The following is a 23,370-nucleotide window of genomic DNA, read 5'->3' as shown; positions in this document are numbered from 1 at the left end:
CCCACGACCAACGAAGCAGTCTCACTCTCAGAGGTCTTTTGTGTTGCGTAAATAGGAGTAAAAACCTTTCTTCTGCGTAAAGGGAAAACATTTATGATTCAGTCTGACACGTTTTGTTATAGAATTGTAATTTCTTGTTAGGTACAACATCTTTGTTGAGTAATCTTTCTTCCTGTCCTAAAAACATTTTTATGTGTATTTTTCGTCTAGGTATAGATCTGGCAATTCAAAGTACAATCTGTTTGAAATCCGTAACTAAAGGATCATTTTCCGCTCTTATCATTCATTACACACTATTCATTAGGAAAATACGAGTTTAATTTAAACGTGAAGAAAGTAAGAACAAGGTTATAATGCTGCAAAACACGCAGGGCAGTTTATTTTAATAAGTCTAAACGTTTCAATAATAGTATATTGTTTGGAGCTGTCACCAAATGAACTTGTAGTTGGCCATATGTCAGTATCGCACACTCTTACCGCTAGATCGCATGAGCATCATCGTTTTCTGTTTTCTGCGTTCTTGTGATAACGCAGTCCGCTAAGCCATTCCCCCTCCACTCGAAATAGTACCGGGAAATAGTTTTAGCTGTGTCCCACCGGCCACCTGTCTTTATCTCTTCTCTCACTCCTCCTGAACCATAGATCTGACAGTTTCTATTGTAGCAGGGCACTATTTAATGTTTTGCAAGCGTTCTTTAAGAAATTCATTACAAACATGTTTTAACTCAATGTATTAAGTATTTCGTATTGATGTCTTCATAACATTCTGAAGTTTATTTATACACCAGTAAATATACACACATCTTGTTATACATTTATCTTATGAGGTAGAACGTATAGCTTTAACATTTTGTAAACAAAAACTTAAATTTTGGCAACACAATACGTGATATAGCAAAAATGTTGTTAAAATTGGTTTTATAACGTTACAAAATGAAACACGAATAAATGTGAGATAACTGTTCTTTTTTCCAGCTTTTGGACGCTCATCAACATTTAAACGTGATCCTTTTCTTTACAAATACAACAGAAAATCAGCTTTCCATCATGGTGGTTAGTTGGGTTACAAATAAGTTTTTCTAATCTACCATTTTTAATAATGTGATTAAAGAGGTGAACATATAGCAGCCATTCCTTTCCTATTCTATTCACAATTTTCTATATCCATAACCATTTGTTTTTATATCAATGTAAAATAGTGAATAAACTATATAGTATTTTATAATATATTCGTTTAAGAAATAGCTACAGTAAAATAATTGATTAATGAAATATCCAGTTACCCCAATGAGCATGTAGTAGTTCTCTTTGATAGCTCCGCAGCACCCGAGGAAAGCGATGAAGAACACGATGGATCCTGCGATGATCAGGACTATGGGAGGAGCAAGGACCTTGTTCTCCAGGAAGTGACTGTAACTGCCGACTTCTGTCAGTACCAGCGCTCCAACTAGGATGATGGCCAGTCCAGAGAGCTGGAAGTGTGAAAAGGAAAGTTCTCAGGTTATCATAAAATCACAAGTTTGGACTGAATGAACTAAATATTTCACGACCATTATTTTACTTTGTGCATTCTCTTTTCTTTTAAGCATTCTTTTGCATTTGTTGACAGGATTCTGCACTTGGCTGTCCAAATCCTTTTCTTTATAGGCTAAATCCTTTTTGACCCCAAGGCACATTGTTTTGTCACAATCTGTATATTCTATATGATGGACAATGAGATCGATCTTTTGTCCCTTCCGCACCCAACTTCTAAGGCTTATGTATAAGAAAGTACTCTTCATGGGCAAAGTATTAATTGAACTCATTACAAATTACAACTAATGGTCTCATGTTCACTGTCTTTGCTGTTATTTTATTTTATACTTCCCTAAGTGACATTTCTTTAAATAGAAATCATCGGAGGACTCATACATTCAATTAGAAGACCAACCGATCAGTCAACCATCATTAAAAAAGGGCCGCTTTGGTTGCCAATTCTAAAAATTGACCATCAAGGAAACCCAAAGTATCAAGCAGATTTATTAACAGTGTTTTGTTAAACAGTAGTTGAATAATTTGTAAAGAAGGAACCTTAAGAGTTAAGCTTTCTGTTTATATCAGTCACAATTTTCACCATAAAAACATAAAATAATGTATTTAAAATATAAGATAGTTATTGATTTATCAAACACCTCGTAGAATTAACCGATAACAAAACAGTGGACGTAGAATAAAAAAAGGACCCAACCCCGTTTCCTCCTTTATTCCACCATATTTTTTCCCGTGGTGATCACCACTTACTGTTGCCTTCTGATCAGTTATCTGTGGTTGGTCGGCGAGAGCAGACCCATTGTGAAATGGATTCATTAGTTCAGTTTTAATAATTATTGTTTTGCTTCCATTAAGTGCGTGTTTAGAGTTTGTTTGCATAGAGTTAAAACACAACATGGTTATTGTGATTGCTGCGTGTTACAATGCTCTAGTATACCTGTAATTAGTGCATTTTTACCTAGATTGTAGTTAGGTTAGTTATTCACCCGAGGAAGAGATCAGATTGGAGATCTTGAAACGTAGTGTTAGTAATTTTTGTATCAATGAATAATGGAAAATGTACAGATAACAATTGCTTACACTGTTGCCAGTTTTACGTGTATGAAAAATTACTGTTGTCACAATATCAGGGAACAGCTGTTGTTCAGCAGCAATTTGGCAACACTGCCTCAAACGTCATCGGGCTATTTTGGTGCGCGCTGCTCTAGTCTCTAATTGTATTGCGTTTAATTCCGGAGGAGAGAAAAATAAGTATTTGATACATAATGTTTGCTCTATATTTATCACCATAATTATTCCAGAGTAAAAGTAATTTGTAAAATATCATATAGTACTATACTATATGAAGATAAAATCTTGAGGCATGCCATCAGTGTTTAGTGGTTGCATGCCGACCGGTTCAGATTGTTGTTGATATGGCTACTCATGAAACATTGGTTCGCAGTATATGTAATAAGCTGACGATGGTTACTGTGTCAATGCCACTACTACGACGTTAGAGTTTTATTGCGTTTAATTGTTAGATGTTCTCTTTTTAAATAATTTAATTGCCAGATTAACCAAAATAATTTACTGCTGCAATTCATGTGATTCATATGAAATAAAAATGATTTGTTTAAACTCTTTGTTATAAAATGTACGAAAAATAAATTTTCAACACCACTATTTCTCAAAACTAAAGATTCGTTTATTGCTTTAAAAATATCACTACACAAATGATATAGGCCCTACTATACTTTTTTATTTTAAAGATTTTTTACGTCGTGTTTTTTATAGTACTAAAACAATAATTTAATATTCATAATTTTATTTTAAATATTTACTTGCTTCAATATTTGTCCCTCATTGCATTCATAAAGCAGAGAGAGTAAGTTTAAATCAATACAAACAGAATTATTCACGGCACCAAGATTGCCGCGGCAGTAAACGAACGTAAAATATGTCCACGTTGTTATAACTTTTATAGTTCACCTGTTTACAACGGTTAACGAATAAGTAGGCTTAAAATTAAAGAGAAATATCACAAAATATAGAAAATATGATAAATTACACTTGGATCTAGAAACTACAGGAACTACTATTGGTAAATATTAATCAACCAAAAGATAATTACTGTCATTGGACAAAAATTAGTTTAATTTTAAGTTTTATTCGTGTAAAAAGTACAATTTCTTCACATCATGACCAGATTGGATTAGGAAGAAAAATTGTATCTGGCTTTTATTTTTTGTATAATAAATAACGCATCATTTAAATTAGCGGAACCATAAGACTATAGTTTTTATTACTACGACAAATGCACTTAATAATATCTTGTCACGGTATTAGCGAAAAGAACATAATAATGAATTTTTAGTAAGGAGCTAAATCAGTCATACAGTACTTAGAAAGGTGAGAACAGCATTTTAGTATTTAGTATTTGAGTAATACAGAGGTAAATAATATATTCGACTTTTCTAGGATGTAAAAATTAAAAATATTCTGTACCACAAGGTTAAGTATTAATCCCATTTTTGTTCTCGTGTTGATTGAATGCAATGCAAATTATAATTGCATGCATATTCTTATTGCGTTGTTGCTATAAATGATTATAGCATGTTATCCTAAAATTAAACTGGTTTGTCTGTTGGCACATAAATAAATTCAAAATATTTGAAGCAAAGCTTTCAATAAAAGACACATTTGTTTATCTGCGTATGATAGAAACGATAGACGTTTAAAATAAATTCTAAACTAAATTACACTAAATTCTTGTAAACCCCCAAATTAATACTATTTCAACTAGAATAATACTAATTACTCTTGAATTGGTCAAACTAGTTAGTCCACCAACTGCAATAAAACTTGTTTGGTGAAATATTTTCAAAAACTTCTAGTAATTTAGTATAAGAGATGATGAAATTAAGAATAAAAACAAATCTGTAGAATTAAGAAATAATAATATACGATATTCTTAGCTTAACTAAAAATGTTGAGCAGCTTTGTTATAAAATGTCAGGAATATTCACAACCAATTATGTTTTATTCACTGTATTTATAGAGCATATTTATTATAGTATTAAAATTAATGAAGGTATATATACAAAAGTAGTACAAAAATTCGAATAAAATATCATGTATACACATGCACGTTAACAAGTTTCTTAAGAACTCCCTGGACTACTTAACAAACTTTGAGTTTAGCTATGTTTTTGTCAAAAAACTGAATAAACTAAACGTTTAAAAACTGAAAAGTCTAAATACCTAACACAAAGAAGGGACAATTGCAAAAAATTATTCTGTAAAACAAATTCCAAGGGAGAAAATGGATTTTTCGTATTGAGTGGGAGTAAGTAATGCAAATTTATGCTAAATTAAAAGTACTAGCATAAACAATGAAAATTTAGTAAATTTAAAGAAAGCCAAATTAAATGTCAAATTAGTAACCGCTTTATAATTAAACTTAATTACTCTATTTTTGGACCTTAAACAATTGTTTTTAATACCTTTTCGCAATAATTTTGAATTATGTGTTAACCTTATCAATATACATAATTGTTTAAAATTAAGTTTAATAATAATGAGATTAAATAAAATTTGTTCATCCGATGTGGTTCAGTGGAGTACATATTTAAAGAGTTAGTACGAGATCATTAAAGAGTTAGTACGAGATCATTAAAGAGTTAGTACGAGATCATTAAAGAGTTAGTACGAGAACATTAAAGAGTTAGTACGAGATCATTAAAGAGTTAGTACGAGATCATTAAAGAGTTAGTACGAGATCATTAAAGAGTTAGTACGAGATCTGTGTGTCATACTGTAGATGCTCAATATAGGCTATGTATGAACAAGTTCCTGTATGAACCCTGGGTCAACAGTAATTAAAATGCATTTTACTTCTTTTCTGTTACGTTTAATGTATTTTAAATTTCAATACTTACATAAAATATAATTTTACTGCTTATGTTTACTTTTAAGAGAACAAGGGATTTTATTTGGTGATATAACATATATATAAAACTAGCAGTTTCCCGCGGCTTTGCACGCAATTTCCTGTTGAAAAACTGTGCACTATATTTACGTACTCTTTTTCTATCACATTCTAAACACTCCTGAGATAATTGATAGTCGTTCCTTCGTGAGCCTCTTAGGCGCATTATAAAGGTATGTACCATATATCCTGTCGTTATATTTCGTGGTTATTGCTAGGTGTTGATAAGTTATTCAGTACAATTAATTTATATAGATGAATCTCGATAAACTAATTAGGTTATAAAGAACCAAATTCTGTCTGTTAAAATTAATTTTTTGTCTAAGATATTTCCAGTATTTTTTTGGACTTTGCCTTGTGCTCCGATCAAGAAAATGTATCAACAAAAACCAATTTCGATCATAAGCGTCTTCTTTCGGCTCTTTTCATTTACCTTCGATCTAACCAAATTCGATTACCTTATGTGCAAACGTTCACGGCTTTGTACAATGAGGTGGTTTTTATAACAGTGTTTAATAGTATTGTCAATGCATTAGATAGTTTATTGATCACGGGTGCAATCTACATTTAAAATTAGGCAATAACTTTTTCTATGCAATCTGCATTAAAGCACTATACAATAAATTTTAAATGTAAACAAATGTTTCTGCCTCTTTGATGAACTTCAGCTGAAAGTGTTAACAGCTGTTAAACATCAGTTCACTTTGTATTACGTGTCGTAGTGCAGTCTGCCGGATCCAATGTAAAACACTCCAAAATCAACAATTCTTACAAATGAAAAATTAATAAAAAAAATACATTTTCCAGAGGACCAAATTGTGAATCTAAACAATTCTCGAATTCCATTGAAAAAAACACAAAACATTTCATAAAAATCGGTCCAGTCGTTTAGGAGGAGTTCAGTCACATAACACACGAACACAAGATATATATAAAGATAATGATTAATCTGTCCGAGTTTTTAAGAGGCTTGTTAATGAGTTATTTATCACTGGTGTGGCAAAGACGATTTATGAATCAGTTCATAAGAACAGGAACAGGAAATTTAACAGATTGCAAAGAAATTTCAACACGATTGCCTTTCATGGTGGGATAATTGCGTGCAATTCTTGCACGATTGCGAAACAATCCCTCACGCTAGCGCCAACTAAATTGTTTACCACCTGTTTCAACAGCTGTTTTCTTTATTAAGTTAACAACTGCTTTTCGTGAGTACAGCTATGCTGTAGTATATTTTTATTTCACAATTCAGTTTAATCAAGGTATACAATTTGTGTAAGAAGTAAAAAATACTAGACAGAACTAATTTTAAAGTATGAGGAAGGAATGAAACGTCAATAAAACTATATTTATTTGTGGCAGAAGACTTTGATAACGATAAGAAGACCTGAAATCGTGGGAAGTCAGTAGGCTACGCAATGATTTTGTGAACTAATATTTTATTGTACATGTTCAGTGTAATAATAAAATGTATTGGAGTTTTAAGTTGTGTTAATAGATTTCAGAAACTACATGACAAAATGGTGAAAAATGTGTTTGGAATTGAACACCAGAATGCATTTCTATATACAAGTTTTATATATACAAACTAAACTAGGCGGCTGTATACAAATTGTAATTATTTTAGATTAAAAAAAAAACAAATATTAATACGTTAGGCCAAAGGAGTGTAAATCTGCTGTTTAAATGGTTTTCCATGTCTAGGCCTATTCCTTTTCAGTGTGAAAAGACCGACTTTGGATAGGCTATATGTAATCAAATGTGTATCCATGAAAACCATTTTTACGGTTTTTTTTAAATTTTGAAGGGGTTTATTTCTACGCCAATGGGATTTTAATTGAGAATACTAAACTGTTTTACGGGAAAACTGTCTAAACCCACTTACAAATGTTTATTAACCTCCCCAGGAATGGAACCTGCGACCTGTTAGAGAGCCACAACCTTACCTCTACACAACGGTGAAGGTCAACCTGTGTTCATATAATTAATTGTAATGTTGGTTGTGACCTTGCTGTATCTCTAACGCTTAAACTAATTTCTTTTAAATTAACTATGATTGAAATTGAGATTTAAGATTATATGTATAAAAAAATTGTTAACCAGACTAATGCATTTATGGTTTAGTAATGAATGTTGGAATTGGATCAATGTGTTAAACTTAAAAAATAGTTTTTCAAGTGCAAAATATAGTAAAAAACAACATTTTTTACTTTTAATAGTTTTTTTAATTGGACGTTGTTACATAATTTCTTAAATTTGCTTTTTTATACGCCTGTAATTCCTAAACTCTAATTTGTCACCAGAAGGCTTCAGAGCCTTAGCTGTGTAAAGGTCACTACCACTAGTTTCCTGGCCATAACAGTACAAAAGGAAGTAGTAAACTGTGATAAACTTCAAGTACAGCTGCATGATTGACATTGAAGTAATCATTCACTTTTATAATCAGACTTTAGTGAAATTATAAACATTCTACACACAGGTTTGAACATGCTAATACTTTAAGGACTACTGTAAGCACATAAAATGTGATACATGAATAGTAGGCTTAAAACAATTCATTTCCTTGGCTTAAAACAAGAGACGTATATTGTTTAGGACACTTTTTAGGACAATTTCTCTTCTGCTTGTCCACAGATTGTCTGAAAAACAAATTAAGATATAAATTTGAAATTTTGCATACAAATTTACCTATTATTTTATGCTTCTTTATGGGGGTTTGGCTGAGCGCTAGCGTAGTCTATCATTCTCTAGAACAAAGGTGTAGACTTGAAAACTAGCACTACACTTCATTTCTACATAGGACGGATTGAGTTTCCAAATTCCTCCATGGTATTTCTATCCATAGCGGGTATAAAACAATTAGAACTCATGTTGTGCGTAATGAAAGTAACAAACACGTTTATCCTGTACTGCTATAACCAATCAATATTTATGGTAATTGGATAACCGTACAAGAATACGCAGCGGTATTGAATGGATGAGTGAGTGATCCTTATCACTCTGTTTGCATGCGAACTTCCCCACAACACAGCTTACTATTGATTATGACTGCACGACGAGTCTGTCATTAACAGACAAACAAAATATGTTTACATCAAGCCATTCACCGTATGACTAAAATGTATAAACTATTCATACACATGAATTAAATATTACATTCCTATTAAGAGCTTTAAATGTTTGAGAAAACCCAAAGACAACCCCGCGGTTTGTAAACATGTAGAATATAAATCCACAGATAACATAATTAGGCAAACGTACGAGTACTATAACTATATTGACACTACATTAGTAACATTACTTTATTTAATTGAAGCATGCAAATAAATTAAGTTAGAAACACGAAATTGAGAAATTAAAATAAATCTTTATAACACAAAGTAATTGTTTTAAAAGAGATATTCATTGTGGCAAATACATTAGATTGTCGAATTCGATCCACTACTTTTATTCAGTACATTACCTGGACATTTATTTATTACTAGCTGTTTCCCGCGGCTTCGCACGCTTTTCGTAAGCTTTGACCGTGTATGAGCACTTCTGGTTCAAGTGAATTATATTTCCAACGATGATGTTCATAACCATTTTACGCGTACATGTACTTTATTATAAAATTATTTATCACTCATGCTTTAGAAGTGTATTTTAAAGACTAATGTACATCATAACTTAGCGCCTTCAAATAGTGTGTGGCTATTTAGTATACGAAACTGTCTTGTAGTTGCGGTTTATAATGTTAAGGCGCTTTAAAAACTTATTTTTTGCAGCGCCGCCTGGTGGTGAGTTACGTTAATGGGCATAGCATTTAAACCTTCTCCGTGGGAGAAAACAATATACACACAAATTTTGATAATGTTCGGTCAAATAGTTTACGATTCTATAAAAGACATACAGACAGACATTAATTGATTATATATATATACAGTATATATATATATATATATAATATATATATATATATATATATATATTGTAGTTTGTAATAAATATTTTATATATATATATATATATATATATATATATATAAAATATTAAATGGTGAATATATAATATTAAATTACAGCAATAGTAAACTTAATGACTAATCAAACTAACCATTTCACTTTATAATACCAGTATATCATCTTACAACATGCAGTCAGAATAAAACAATGTTAATAGCCTACTTTTTCCTCATTAAAACACGTTTCAAACTTATTAAAAAATATATTAATGACTCTTGATTATTAAGTTTTTATGTTATTATTAAAATACTATTATGTTATACATACATTTTATACTTTATTACAACATAAATGCAAAATGATTCTAGGTTAAAGAAAACAAAAACAATTGGGTACACGTAGGACTTTCTTAAAAAAAACACGTTTTTACTCAGAATCCCACTTAATAATCCCACACACTTAAGTCTTGTAAGGCTTAATTTACTAAATCTCTGTATTTCTAATTTAATTTTTGAGTTCTATTTGTTGTAACACAAAAACAATGATGATGTATACAGTGTTCTAAAATGTTAAACTAGATGTGGCCAATAAATCTCTAGTAGGTAGATAATATCATTTCATATCTTTGTTTTTTTTTCTCGTTAAGACCTTTAATGTAATTGACACTTCATACAAACTTCCATTCAAAATTTGTCTTTAACTTATCTGTGGGGATAAAAAAAATTCAAAAGGATTTGGGAAATTTTAATATTATGCAGTTTTTTATTTTAATAATTCTATCTTTACTAACTCTAAAACTACTATAAGTTTACAACATGCTTTATACATCCGTAATCAATCACCCATATTCATGAAAACAAAATTTTAATTGTGGTTTCTCAAAAATACGCGGATATGTTCACTCAAAACAAAATTTGATTTTTCACAAACTATATTGTTAGTGTGTGCATGGCAGAATGTGAAATAGTTGGCACGGAGAAAAAGCTTTTACTAGTATCTGAAAAATATAAAGCTAAGTAAATATAAACCGTATTACGAAATAGGGGTACATCACTGACTAATGCTGTTTGTAATAAATAATAAATAAAAATCATTCCAATGTAAGGAAGAATGTAAAGAAATATTATATAGTTGGCACAGGGGATAAAGCTTTTACTAGTATCTGAAAAATAGAAAACTAAGTGGATGTAATCAGTATTACGACATAGGGGTACATCACTGACTAATGCTGTTTGTAATAAACAATAAATAAAACACATTCCAATGTAAGGAAGAATGTAAAGAAATATTATATAGTTGGCACAGGGGATAAAGCTTTTACTAGTATCTGAAAAAATAGAAAAACTAAGTGGATGTAATCAGTATTACGACATAGGGGTACATCACTGACTAATGCTGTTTGTAATAAACAATAAATAAAACACATTCCAATGTAAGGAAGAATGTAAAGAAATATTATATATTTGGCACAGGGGATAAAGCTTTTACTAGTATCTGAAAAATAGAAAACTAAGTGGATATAATCAGTATTACGACATAGGGGTGCATCACTGACTAATGCTGTTTGTAATAAACAATAAATAAAACACATTCCAATGTAAGGAAGAATGTAAAGAAATATTATATAGTTGGCACAGGGGATAAAGCTTTTACTAGTATCTGAAAAATAGAAAACTAAGTGGATATAATCAGTATTACGACATAGGGGTGCATCACTGACTAATGCTGTTTGTAATAAACAATAAATAAAAACCCATTCCAATGTAAGGAAGAATGTAAAGAAATATTATATAGTTGGCACAGGGGATAAAGCTTTTACTAGTATCTGAAAATAGAAAACTATGTGTACAGGAACGTTATTGTGAAATAGGGGAACATCGCTGAATTTCCTAAAAATGTTGTTTGTAATAAAAAAATAAATCAAAAACATTTCAATGTAAATATATTGAAGTATACACTTGTATCTAAATTGAATTAATAGATTTAAATAAAATTATGAAATATACGTATATAAATCCTACCTACAAAGTACATATTTCTAGAAAGGGTTTTTCTATATTTAAACAAGGTTAAAAATACGCAACACCGTTGTCACGTGTGACAGAAATTGGTTGCGTGCTAATTTTCAAGTCTGTACGTAATTTTACTCTTCCAGATAGATAGACAGACAGACAATCATAAAGAAAATAAATATTTAAGTCACGCTGGTAGGCAAAAGAGAAATTGTGTCAGCCTTCTGAGTTATAGGCTTCAAAGACGGTCAACCAAATTCCACAGCAGGAAAAGGACAACCGCACAACGTATTCTTGTATATGCAGATATACATTTTCTTGATATCTTCGGAGTGCAGTATCCAAACATGATCAAATTCATGTCGTGTGCAGGAAGTGGGAGGGAGATCGCTACCATGATCTGGCTTCTAGATCATCTGAGAAACGAATCAACTATTATAACAGTATTCTGGAAAATGCCGCGACAGAGTGCAGTATCCAACCATTATCAGAGTGTAAGTCGTGTGCAGGAAGTGGGAGGGGAGATCATTGCCGTGATCCGGCTTCTATATCATCTGAGAAACGAATCCACTTTTGTAACAGTATTCTGGATAATGCCGTGCCAGAGTGCAGTATCCTACCATTATCAGAGTGTAAGCCGTTTGCAGGAAGTGGGAGGGAGATCATTGCCGTGATCCGGCTTCTAGATCATCTGACAAACGAATCCACTTTTGTAACAGTATTCTGGAAAATGTCGTGCCAGAGTGCAGTATCTGAGCATTATCTGAGTGTAAGTCGTGTGCAGGAAGTGGGAGAGGAGATCGCTACCGTGATCCGGCTTCTATATCATCTGAGAAATGAATCCACTTTTGTAACAATATTTTTGAAAATGACATGCCAGAGTGCAGTATCCGACCATTATCAGTGTAAGTCGTGTGCAGGAAGTGGGAGAGGAGATCGCTACCGTGATCCGGCTTCTAGATCATCTGACAAACGAATCCAGCTTTGTAACAGTATTCTGGAAAATGCCATGCTAGAGTGCAGTATCCGAGCATTATCTGAGTGTAAGTCGTGTGCAGGAAGTGGGAGAGGAGATCGCTACCGTGATCTGGCTTCTAGATCATCTGAGAAATGAATTTACTTTTGTAGCAGTATTCTGGAAAATGCCGTGTCAGAGTGCAGTATCCGAGCATTATCAGATGTAAGCCGTATGCAGGAAGTGGGAGAGGAGATCGCTACCGTGATACGGCTTCTAGATCATCTGAGAAACGAATCCACTTTTGTAACAGTATTCTGGATAATGCCGTGCCAGAGTGCAGTATCCGACCATTATCTGAGTGTAAGTCGTGTGCAGGAAGTGGGAGAGGAGATCGCTACCGTGATCTGGCTTCTAGATCATCTGAGAAATGAATTTACTTTTTGTAGCAGTATTCTGGAAAATGCCGTGTCAGAGTGCAGTATCCCAGCATATCAGAGTGTAAGTCGTGTGCAGGAAGTAGGAGGGAGATCGTTACCGTGGTCTGGCTTCTAGATCATCTGAGAATGAATCCACTTTTGTAACCACCTATGTGTTCATTCCTGCCACTTTGTCTTATTGGCTGAATGTTGTTATGCGAGGTAAAAAAACTGTCTTTTATTTAAGGATATTTCTTCAAATGGTATTGGAATTTAGCTTGTACAAAAATTGATTTAATTACGATGATACCTTAAGTGCGTACGTGACAGTATTTGATGTCATTGCTATTATATAAACATTAATTTTTTAGCATGATAGCTTGAAGACCCGTTATTAATTTAACAAGAAAAAACAGTGTTTATTTTCTTTATTATACAAATACTAAAGTCATGAATTTGAATTTTTATTTATTCGTTTGAATCCAAGTATTATACTCTTGGCACAAATTTTAGTTGTATGTGCGGCTATCTTGTCTTTCACTTAAAAAAGCAATATTAAACTTATCACCCTTCAAATACTTTTAAACATTAAAAACTTTTAGTAGTGTAGATTCATTGGGGGTGTCTCGTTTAAAACATTCCATTAATATTCATCTAAAGACTTTTCTATAGTCATTGTTGGTTAAAGAAAAAATCTGGAACTTATTTACACTTTTTTTTTTAACGATTATACACTAAATAAATTTGCTGATACATATCATGTTAATAATATCTGTTAGATAAGACATCTCTTATATTGAAACGACGACGAATTAGAGGTTAAAAATGTGTTTAAAATTTTTCTTACGGAGTAAAACTCAAGGTCGTTTCAAGGATACTATACATGCGCATAGCTCGCTGCGCAGAAGCAATGATGGTTTGCATAGAATAGTCTGGGAATGTTCTTCACAACGTACTAAAACGCAACCTAGCTCTTCGTGAAATCTATGGAGGTATTTCCCTTATAAATAGGAATAAAATAAAATGGTCAGCCGTGCTAATATCGGTGGGGGAGGTCTAACGGGGGATACCGAAAGGGCTAAAATACCAAATTACCTACAAATCACCTTATTTGTCTCTTTACCTCGTTGACTGAAGATGATATAACTAAGAAGTTTTTCTCAAATTTCAACGTTAGAGTTTTTTACACGAACTTAATACTCAGAAGTTAGGTTACCACACATTTTGTGCTCTACTTTAAATTTGGTGCGACAACCTGGTTGAAGTCTCAGGCGGCAAAATTTTACATCGCTTGAATTTCAAAACTAGTTCAACGCTACGGTAAGTGCCTAAATGTGTATGGTGGCTATGGTGAAAAATAGTGTTTTAGTGCCACTTTCAAATGTATATAATACAATTTTCGTCTTGTACTTTGTTTTTTGTCTATATAAAAACGTATACTACTTTCTGGATGGATAGCCCTCGTATTATTGAATGTTGATTTTGTTGACGCCCATTAAGTAAGTATAGCGTAACTGATAATTGGTATCTGTTTACAAGAAATTCTGTCGAATTCAGGACTAAGCAGCACAGGGCAAGTTGGCTTTCACCTCCCAGATTGGAAGGGTGATGGCTGGGTTCATAGCCTAAAACACTACCAGCATATTAAAGTATTGCATTTTTCTAAAATTGAATATGTTATATAGCCTACTGAACAATGTCTTAAATCTTTTGTTAAATAATCAGGCCCATTCAAAAACTTTTTTAAAGCTACACATTTTTACAAATGGTACAAATATTTATTATAAATATCCTCCTACTACGTAATTTTATCCTTATTTGAGCAATTACGTAAAATGTACAAAAACAGGTTTTTTGAAGGCTTAGGATTTTTATAACAATGTTTTATATTTAAAACTTTGTATTAATTCTTACTATTTTCACAAAACACATCTTCTAAAGCGAGTATAAATTATATGGAAATATAGATTCATTAAAAACGATCAAATCAATCAAATATTCTCTACGAATAAACAGGTTTATTCAAATTCAGATAAAATGTTTTTATTCATTCGTAATTATACAAATTTCCTTTATGACTTTTTACTCCAGTGACCTGACGCCGACGCTTGAAATAATAATGAGAAAAATGAATATATATGGGCTGTTTAACCATTTGCGTTTTAAACACTGCCATATAAGTTATACGAGAAGTTAAGCTATAATGACAGCAGAAGAGTAGACGGGTTCTAGGAACGGCTCTAGTAGCTTTTATGACCCCCATAACAACCACTTGCAAACCCTCGATAGCATCTCTGTTAGCGAGTCATGCCACAGTCCTGTACTGCATAGCATATCAGAAAATTGTTTTTTTTAACAATGAATGGTCCAAAAATGTTGCATGAAGTGGTTGTTTTTTTTTAAAAATAAGTTATATGAAATATTGTTATTCTATGAGGTTGAATGAACATTATAAAAAACTGCATATAAATAGTCCGGAATCGATTCTAATGCTTTTTATGTCTTAACAATGTTTAGGGTGGAAACGCCTCAATGGCGAGTTTGAGACGACGCGACGCCTAGGTTGACAACATTGACAATTATTGATCGCGGTGGTACAACAGATTTTTGGTTGGGAAAATATATTATTATTTCAAACTCATACTCCTTTAAGATAACTAAAAGAGTTATCTGCATGTTTTAGAGTTACTGAGGTTGACACACAGCATGGTGGTTGTGATTCCTGACTTACGCGTGTCACAACGCGTAAATAATTTAGCCTACTTACTTTTCCTAGAATATACATTCTGGAATGCTGGACATTTGCCTTTAAAAATAAAGACTTGTTTCCAATAAAACAAACAACTTATAACCTCCGAGGATATAATTCCCTTTCCAAAACTTAGGACATCCTTCTTTGAAAAACATACGTTTTATTCCTTCATGAAGCTTTTTAACAACTTGCCCGCAAGGTTCAAAGAGACGGGTAATTTAAACTCTTTTAGGAATAAGTTGAAAAAGTTTTAATTCTAAAAGAATACTACAGCATCCATTGGTTTTGAATTGACAAAATCTTTTAGTTTTAAGGTATTTTATTTAGTTGTAGTTATTTTATGTAGTGACGATTGTTATGCAATTTACATTGTCACAAACAATAAAGAACTTTGAGTTTCAATACAATTTTTGACAGATTTTCTTGTTCGTGCCAACAAGGCAAGCTCAGCATTGACGTCAGAAATGTAATTCAGTCAAACCAGAACTGCTCATACACTTGCAAGCCTACTGCATTGCGTGCGAAGCCTCGGGTAACTGCTAGCATTGCTATGTATAAACAATCTGAGACGTGGATCTATTTAGAAAATTCCAAGATTTATCTAAATGGACACTTTGTACTCATACAGGTTCTATTTTAATATTCAGAACCAAATGAGGGACTGAGGATGTAACTGATAAGGTGACCTTGAGACTAAAACCTCCCAGTCACGCCACTTCCACCTTCGCACCAGTTTGTCAGCTGGAGTCCGAAATACGCGACTATGAACCTTATTGTAACTAGAATCTCATTGGCAAATAACTGATACTGAGATAGGAATTAAGGTTAGTTGTACTGAAAGAAGTAACGGTGTTTTAACTGAGATAAAAAATAAAAACATCTTTAATAACAAATGAGACAGAAATAAATATAAACAAAGGGTTATAAAGTATAAGATATCGTGGATCAACCGCAAAAAGAGTAGGAAATGTTAATTTATTGATGATATGCAAAACGTTTTAGATAAAATATCAAGTCATTGTTATATTTTTATATCCAAATTTTGATTTAAATAAGATATACAGCTCCTGCACAGTTAAACATTGCCATAAAATCTTTGTTAATGACGAAAGAGACTTGAAATGATCTAGAAGCTTCTTTGTTTGAAGTTTGTTTTTAACGATGGAAGGATTGTTTTCCGAACATTTGCCGCCGTTCAGTGATAGCAACAGTTTTTTTTTTTTTTTTTTTTTTTTTTTTTTTTTTTTTTTTTTTTTTTTTTTTAAATAGTGCAAATTAGCACTAGACTCTTAAACTTTAACTAAGAAACACAAATATATATATATATATCTCGTATGGGGGACAAAGGCAGCTATCCATAAATAAATAAATTAAAAATTACAATTATTAAAAAGTACGTAGGAACAAAGTTCTTGAGTCATAAATTAAAAATAATATTAAGATCTCCCGTCACAAAGCTAAATCCAAATTACTGAGCCAGTTTATAAACACAAATGTTTTCAAGACACCAGATATTTTGTAAGTTCAATGTGTATAAGTTAGTGATAACCAAGGTTAATGTGGTGCCATAAATCTATTTTGAGGTTAATTAAGGATGAGCGGAAGGCTGGTGTTGTATCCTTACAATTATCTGATCACGACGCTGTGCCTGTAGCGTGTAACTGAGTTGATCAATAAGGGCTAATTGTTACCTAGGAGCACAGACAATGGATAGAAACGTATCCATTGTCTGTGCTAGGAGCTAACACAGACACTGATATACGGATGGCAGGGCATTGACTCTGGTATTGAACATGTGTCAAATCAGCTACACGATGCCTTTAGAGTTGAAATTGTTGTTACACTAAACCTGCCAAAGTCAGTCATTCTTGCCTTCTTTCTTCCTCATCCATTTTCACTAATATTACAATTAGCCTAATCTTCATTTCCTGCCGTTCACCGTTGCGTAGTGGTAAGCTCTAGCTCTCCAACTGAGAGATCGCGGGTTCGATTCCCGTGGAGGTCTAAAAATATTTGTAGATGGGTTAGGATCGGTTCCCCTTAAAAATCGTCTAGTATATTCAATTTAAATGCAATTGGCATTAAAAGAACTCCCTAAAAAACAAGTACGGGTATTTGTGCCTGAAATACTGTGTATATTTAATAAATATTGAAAACTATAAATTGTTCTTAAAAATATATATTTACGATTTCGTTATAAAGGAATTTATATACTACATAATAGATGTTAATATCGTAAATTATTATTTTAATTGGGAAATTACAGGGTATATTATAACATTTAGTTTTGGATAGAATTTGTAACAATCCTATCCTTATTGATCCTTATCCTATATGTTGATTGATACGTTGTTTTGTTAGTTTTAATACTACTTTAAAAAGTATGTTTCACAATATAAGAAGACCCTACTTAACTAAAATATACTTAGAAAAGCACCTTAGAAATACAAATTTAAATTCTACTTTGATAAGTCCAGTGGCTTTTGAATCAAGCAATAGTCAAATACCGAAAATTGTAGCATTGCAAGGGCCCGAAAGTAGTATAATTTATAATTTAGGTTACATGAGGAAAGAAAATGTGTAATAAATATGAAGGCTAACCGTTCTATGTGTTTAAGTGGTCAAGTTCAACCACTTTATTCAAAGAACAGTTTAGAAAAAAACAATTAATTAATTATATGTATATTGTTATAAGTACGCAGAATGCAATGTTTGTTGTTATCTCCATAAATTTAATCTAGTTTTAAAAATTGTTACGATTTTAATTGAAGTATAGTAACTATCTTTTCATATTAAATTCATAGCCCTTTAGCATTTCCTTAAACACAAAAAGTAGCAAAGATTTTTTATTAATCGTTCCACGTGATATTGTAATTAATGTATAAACATTAAAAATTAACATTTTTATCTTCAGCCGTTTTCATTTGGTTCTGATTATAAAATGTCGTAAACTGTTTAAATATCTATAATTACACGTGGTTTTTCAACATAACTTCTTAAAGTTGATGAATTTAAAATTAAACAGATTTTAAACCTAAATAGATTACCTTTGAACTTTAAATACGTACTGACATAGCTTATTGTCTCTATCCATTCTCCACTCATGAAATTTAAGTGGAATTTTTCTGATTATAAATATATAGTTGAAAAATATCTTACATTATTTGAGTAGATATTAAAATTAATTAATGAGTGTGTTCAATTTTATTGGTCTCAAAGTTGGCAGAACTGAGCATGTTCGTGCCAAAAGACAAAATATTAATTTATTTAGTGTTTACTGAAAAATTGCAAAAGATTCAGTTGTTACAAATGAATACGTATCGTAGCTGTTTACTAGGTTGTCGTGTATGATACTAGAGTAATGATACTAAGGTGTAAGGGAAGGCTGTAAATAAATTGGTTAACTTTCATTCAATAGGCTAATATTAGACCTATACTCGGGTTGACCAAACACAAGGTTTATTCACCTTGAAAGAGAAATATGGAATGGAATATAAATAACCGTCAGAAGCTTTCTATTGGCCAAATATAGTTTAATTATGAAATTATTTTTCCGAATAAAATGATCAATTTTTATTACTCTTATAAGAAACCTAATTATTGGTTTGTTATTTCACACTAATTTCTTCATTTAAATTAATCTATATTTCTTTTAGTTTCAAAGAATGTCTACAAAGTAGGCTACAAAATCCACGTGTAAAAAATTATTGTGTTTATATAAAATTTAATACATTTTAGATTAGAGACAGTAATTGAAGGGAAAGTTAAATCACATTTTTAATATAACCAATATTTATTGTATGAGCTATTTGAATTAAAAGCCTTGATTATGCAAGAAAGATATGATCATACAGGTAGAGAAATAGCGATAATTTAATAGTGATAATAATGTTGAATATAAAATACTGGAAAAATAAATTGGAGCGATAGTACCATGTCAAAATATATATTGACTTAAAATTAGAGGGAAGATTTAATAAGAGTAAACACTTTATGATATTTCAATGCTAATGCTCATTATCATTAAGCTCCTAGCCATTTCAGTGGTGTTTATAACTACATTGTTGTAATAGTCCTCCATAATAATAAAAAAAAACCAGAATTGCTCGATTTATTATAAACAATTTCATTTTTATCACTTATTTTTTGTCTTCTCTTGCCTCATTTAGGTCTAAAAGTAAGCATTACGCCTTTTTTCCCCTTTGGTCACTTTTATCTACCACTCTCTTCCTCTTTGTATCCACGACCTTAAAGCTTAATAGATAAATCAATACGATCTAACAACTGAATCATTGAAATTAAGTTCCCATTTTCCCAGTAAATGTGTACTTGAAAAATGTTATACCCTAAGCATATACAAAGACAAAATCAAGCCAATATTTCTTGCATGTCTTTATGGAGTAAACTAAAAATTGTGATTTAAATAATATTGTCTAAAATTTATTGTTTTCGACAATAGGAAGATTGTGAAGGAAGCAGATTTTTTTCGGACATTTACCATACTTCAATGATAGAAGAAATCAGTAACACTACGTTTCGAGATCTGCAATCTGATCTCTTCATCAGGTGGATAAATAACGTAAAATATAACTACGATCTAGTTTAAATTAAATTTAAAGTATCAAAAAGATTAGATTTGTAAAACCAATGCTGGCCACAAAATGGTTGTGATAAGTTCATCTAAAAAGAACGAATAATAAAAAGGCCCACTCGCATTTCCTGTTTTGCCACCATCTTGTTTCTACCTCAATGATCGCTATTTACCTCTGGTCAGTTCTCGGTGGTTGGTTGTTAAAATTAAAATAACACGTATCTTTATTATTACATAATAGTTATTAGGGGTTTTGTTTTTATTAATTCCATGTTTTAGAGTTGGTATGCATGGAGTTGACACACAACATGGTTGGTATGTTACAAAATCGTATATTATGTTTTGAAGATTGAAATCCACCCCCTTCTTCAGATGTAAATCATATTGCATTATTTACAAACTACTAATACATTAATAGACAATGAATTGTGGTAATAATTTCTGACTTAAGCATGTCGTAATATTTGAGTAACATTCCACAAAACTACAAAATTGGTCTGCATTAACTGGGAATGCGTGAAAGAGCATAAAGTAATCCCACTCTTGCAATTGGACTGGCTAATTAAAAAATCGGAGATATTTTATTACTAAGTCAAAATTGAAACCTTTAGGGCACGTAAAATCTATAATATTGACCCAGTATTGTGAAATGGGGCATTTTACTCTTCGAATGTAAGTACTTATATAATTCGAAACGTAAAAATTGTTGAGAATCTGTGCCCCTGTATTAAGGTTAGTTGTTATATTTAATATTTTGAAAAATGTACTGCTCCTTTTTTAAAGTTTTTTTTTATTGACGATTGAAGGTTTGAGAGGGTAGTAGGGTTTCGGATATTTTGTATAATTAGTACTTGTAAAAGAAAGAAAAAAATAATAGAAAGGACATGTTTGATTTAGTTTTTTTCTCTTTTTTCTTTCCTTTTTAATGTACTGATTATCCTCTCACCTGAAGAAGAGATTAGATTTCAATTCTCGAAACTTTGTGTAATACATTTTCTAACATATGTCCGAAGTCCTGTGATCGTTTAAATAGCTTTTTATTTAAAAATAGCTTACTTTTAAATACATGTACATTAATGAAATTAGAAATACTGTAAAATAATTACGAGGTGATGGATATCAATAAGATTTTGAAGCGCGTCATTGCCACCACTTTAACCTGGAGTTCAAAAAATTACTTACTCGTTATTTTTAGCCTTTTGTACTCGTGAAGGTACCTATATTAAATCAATTTGACATTACTTTATTGTTATATTTACCCGAACAGCTGTTAAGCGAGCAACTATGAATTTTGTAGCCTATAGTCTGAAATCCATGATTTTTTGTTGTGGTACCCCTCTTGTTCACCGGAAACGAGTGGTCCAGGCTACCCGCAATTTTACCATGGCAATTTTAAATTCCTAATTATTACATAAAAGATTATTCAGCTAAATTTCACTGTGACAATTTTGCTTCAAACAGTCAATTACCTTGGTTACAAATGTCGTGCATGGACATTTAACACACATATCTTAGGTTAGGTAAGGGGACTTGTCAACCAATTTGTGTGGTTTACCAAATAACATAATTATAAATAAATATGGAGATTATTGCTCCTTTCCATGTAATATAACTCCTTCCAAAGAAACGCGTATAGTTGAAGAAGGAAAATACTGTATGTGGGTTTACCATGCTGTTTATACCATTTACTTTTATAACGTTTAATTCTCAATGTAATGTAACAAACTGGACAATGCTCAAGGCAAGGAGAAAAGTAAAAAGTCAATCACTGGTTCTTCTCAAGTTATTATTTAAGAAGTAGATTCAGACCAGTAGCGTATACAGAAAATTAGCCTATTAATGGGGGGGGAGGTATAAAATACCCTCCAAAATTGAGGCACAGGAATATTCTCCTAGGAAATAGTTGAGCTTTAAGATCTCTATATTTTGCAACTTAAAACAAACTAATGGATGCAATTTTAATGCATGTCTTTAAAAATTTCGGGAGGATGGCTTGAGCCCCCCATGAGCCCTCTTATATACGGCCCTGATTCAGACCACTATTAAGGTAAGACCTAGTGTAAACTATGTTTCTCAAAAACAATTTGGACTAAATATATATTAGTATTTGTAAGTAGCACCATTGACTATGTAACAGTCTATGAGAAGACATTGCACCGAAACTAAAATCTGTTGTCAATCGAAACGTAGTTTTGCGCGATCTAGCGGCAAACCAAATAAACATCGATTATAAATTCACCATATAGAAGTATTAAACACGCTGTTATAGAATTAAACCTGACAATAAGATACCCAATATTTAAATTTAATTAGTAAAAGTGAGGTAATTGCTGTAACATTGAAATTGATCAGCTCTCTAAACGAAAGGTTTACTACAGTAGCGCTATCTACGCTTTACGGGACAGAATTAGTTTAACTTAACAAAATTGCTGACACACACATGTATGCAAGGTCTATCGCTGTAAAATCAATGGTACCAACCCAAATAAAATTAAAATCCCCCATTTAAAAAGTATGAGTTTAAATTTTGAAAGAAACTATCCTATAAGAATTAACACATAATTTTGATAGGATATACTACACAAAGAGTTTGATAAATATTTACAAATAATTAATTATGTAAATATTTTAAGAACGTGAGAATATTACCGCAAAAATGAGGTTGAAAGCGAATAGCAGGTACTTGATGATGTTCATACCCCACTCCATGTTGGACGTGTGAAAGTGGCCAAAGGTAGGAATAAACTGGCAACAATGGTACCTGTGGAGTTACCTTTGATGACAGTTGGGCTCCAATTGGCTGACGGTTGCCTGGCAACCGAGCCTGACGCGACAACAACTCTCACCCAACATCTGATTGACGTTTAGGCCATTCGATTATGACTGAGCAGCGTGTGTTATCTTTCCCTCCGTGTAAAAGAGAGTGGAATATTTTTCTGACATCTAGAGGTGTTTTTATCGGGTCGAAACATATGTTACATATTACATATTACATTACATACGAATGTTGACCGCAGCGGAATCTGACTTGACTCCTTTAATCTGGACAGACATCTAAAAAAAGTCGTTGACGACAAAAGCGAAATGAAATCTTTACATATTTTTGACATCATGAGGTACTTAGACTAAAATGCAAGTGTAATTTACGACTTCGAGGTCAGTACATTGAGAACTGTCGATGTGACAATACGTTTCGT

The 23,370-nt window shown here is 31.9% G+C and overlaps 1 protein-coding gene across 1 annotated transcript in view; it reads right to left on the bottom strand.

Annotated features, from left to right (window-relative positions):
* The window catches only part of LOC124367081 (CD63 antigen-like), a 29,584-nt gene extending 6,684 nt beyond the window's left edge, over positions 1 to 22,900 (bottom strand). The window contains exons 1-2 of the mRNA XM_046823733.1: positions 22,823 to 22,900; positions 1,284 to 1,472 (exon numbers count right to left, since the gene is read on the bottom strand). Of these exons, the coding sequence (XP_046679689.1) occupies positions 1,284 to 1,472; positions 22,823 to 22,882 (249 nt within the window). The 5' untranslated portion in view covers positions 22,883 to 22,900. The remainder of the gene's footprint in view (positions 1 to 1,283; positions 1,473 to 22,822) is intronic.
* Positions 22,901 to 23,370: the final 470 nt, after the last annotated feature.

Source organism: Homalodisca vitripennis, chromosome 8 (genome assembly GCF_021130785.1).
Source record: "Homalodisca vitripennis isolate AUS2020 chromosome 8, UT_GWSS_2.1, whole genome shotgun sequence".
NCBI lineage: Eukaryota > Metazoa > Arthropoda > Insecta > Hemiptera > Cicadellidae > Homalodisca > Homalodisca vitripennis.
This window is presented reverse-complemented; position numbering and strand designations above follow the sequence as displayed.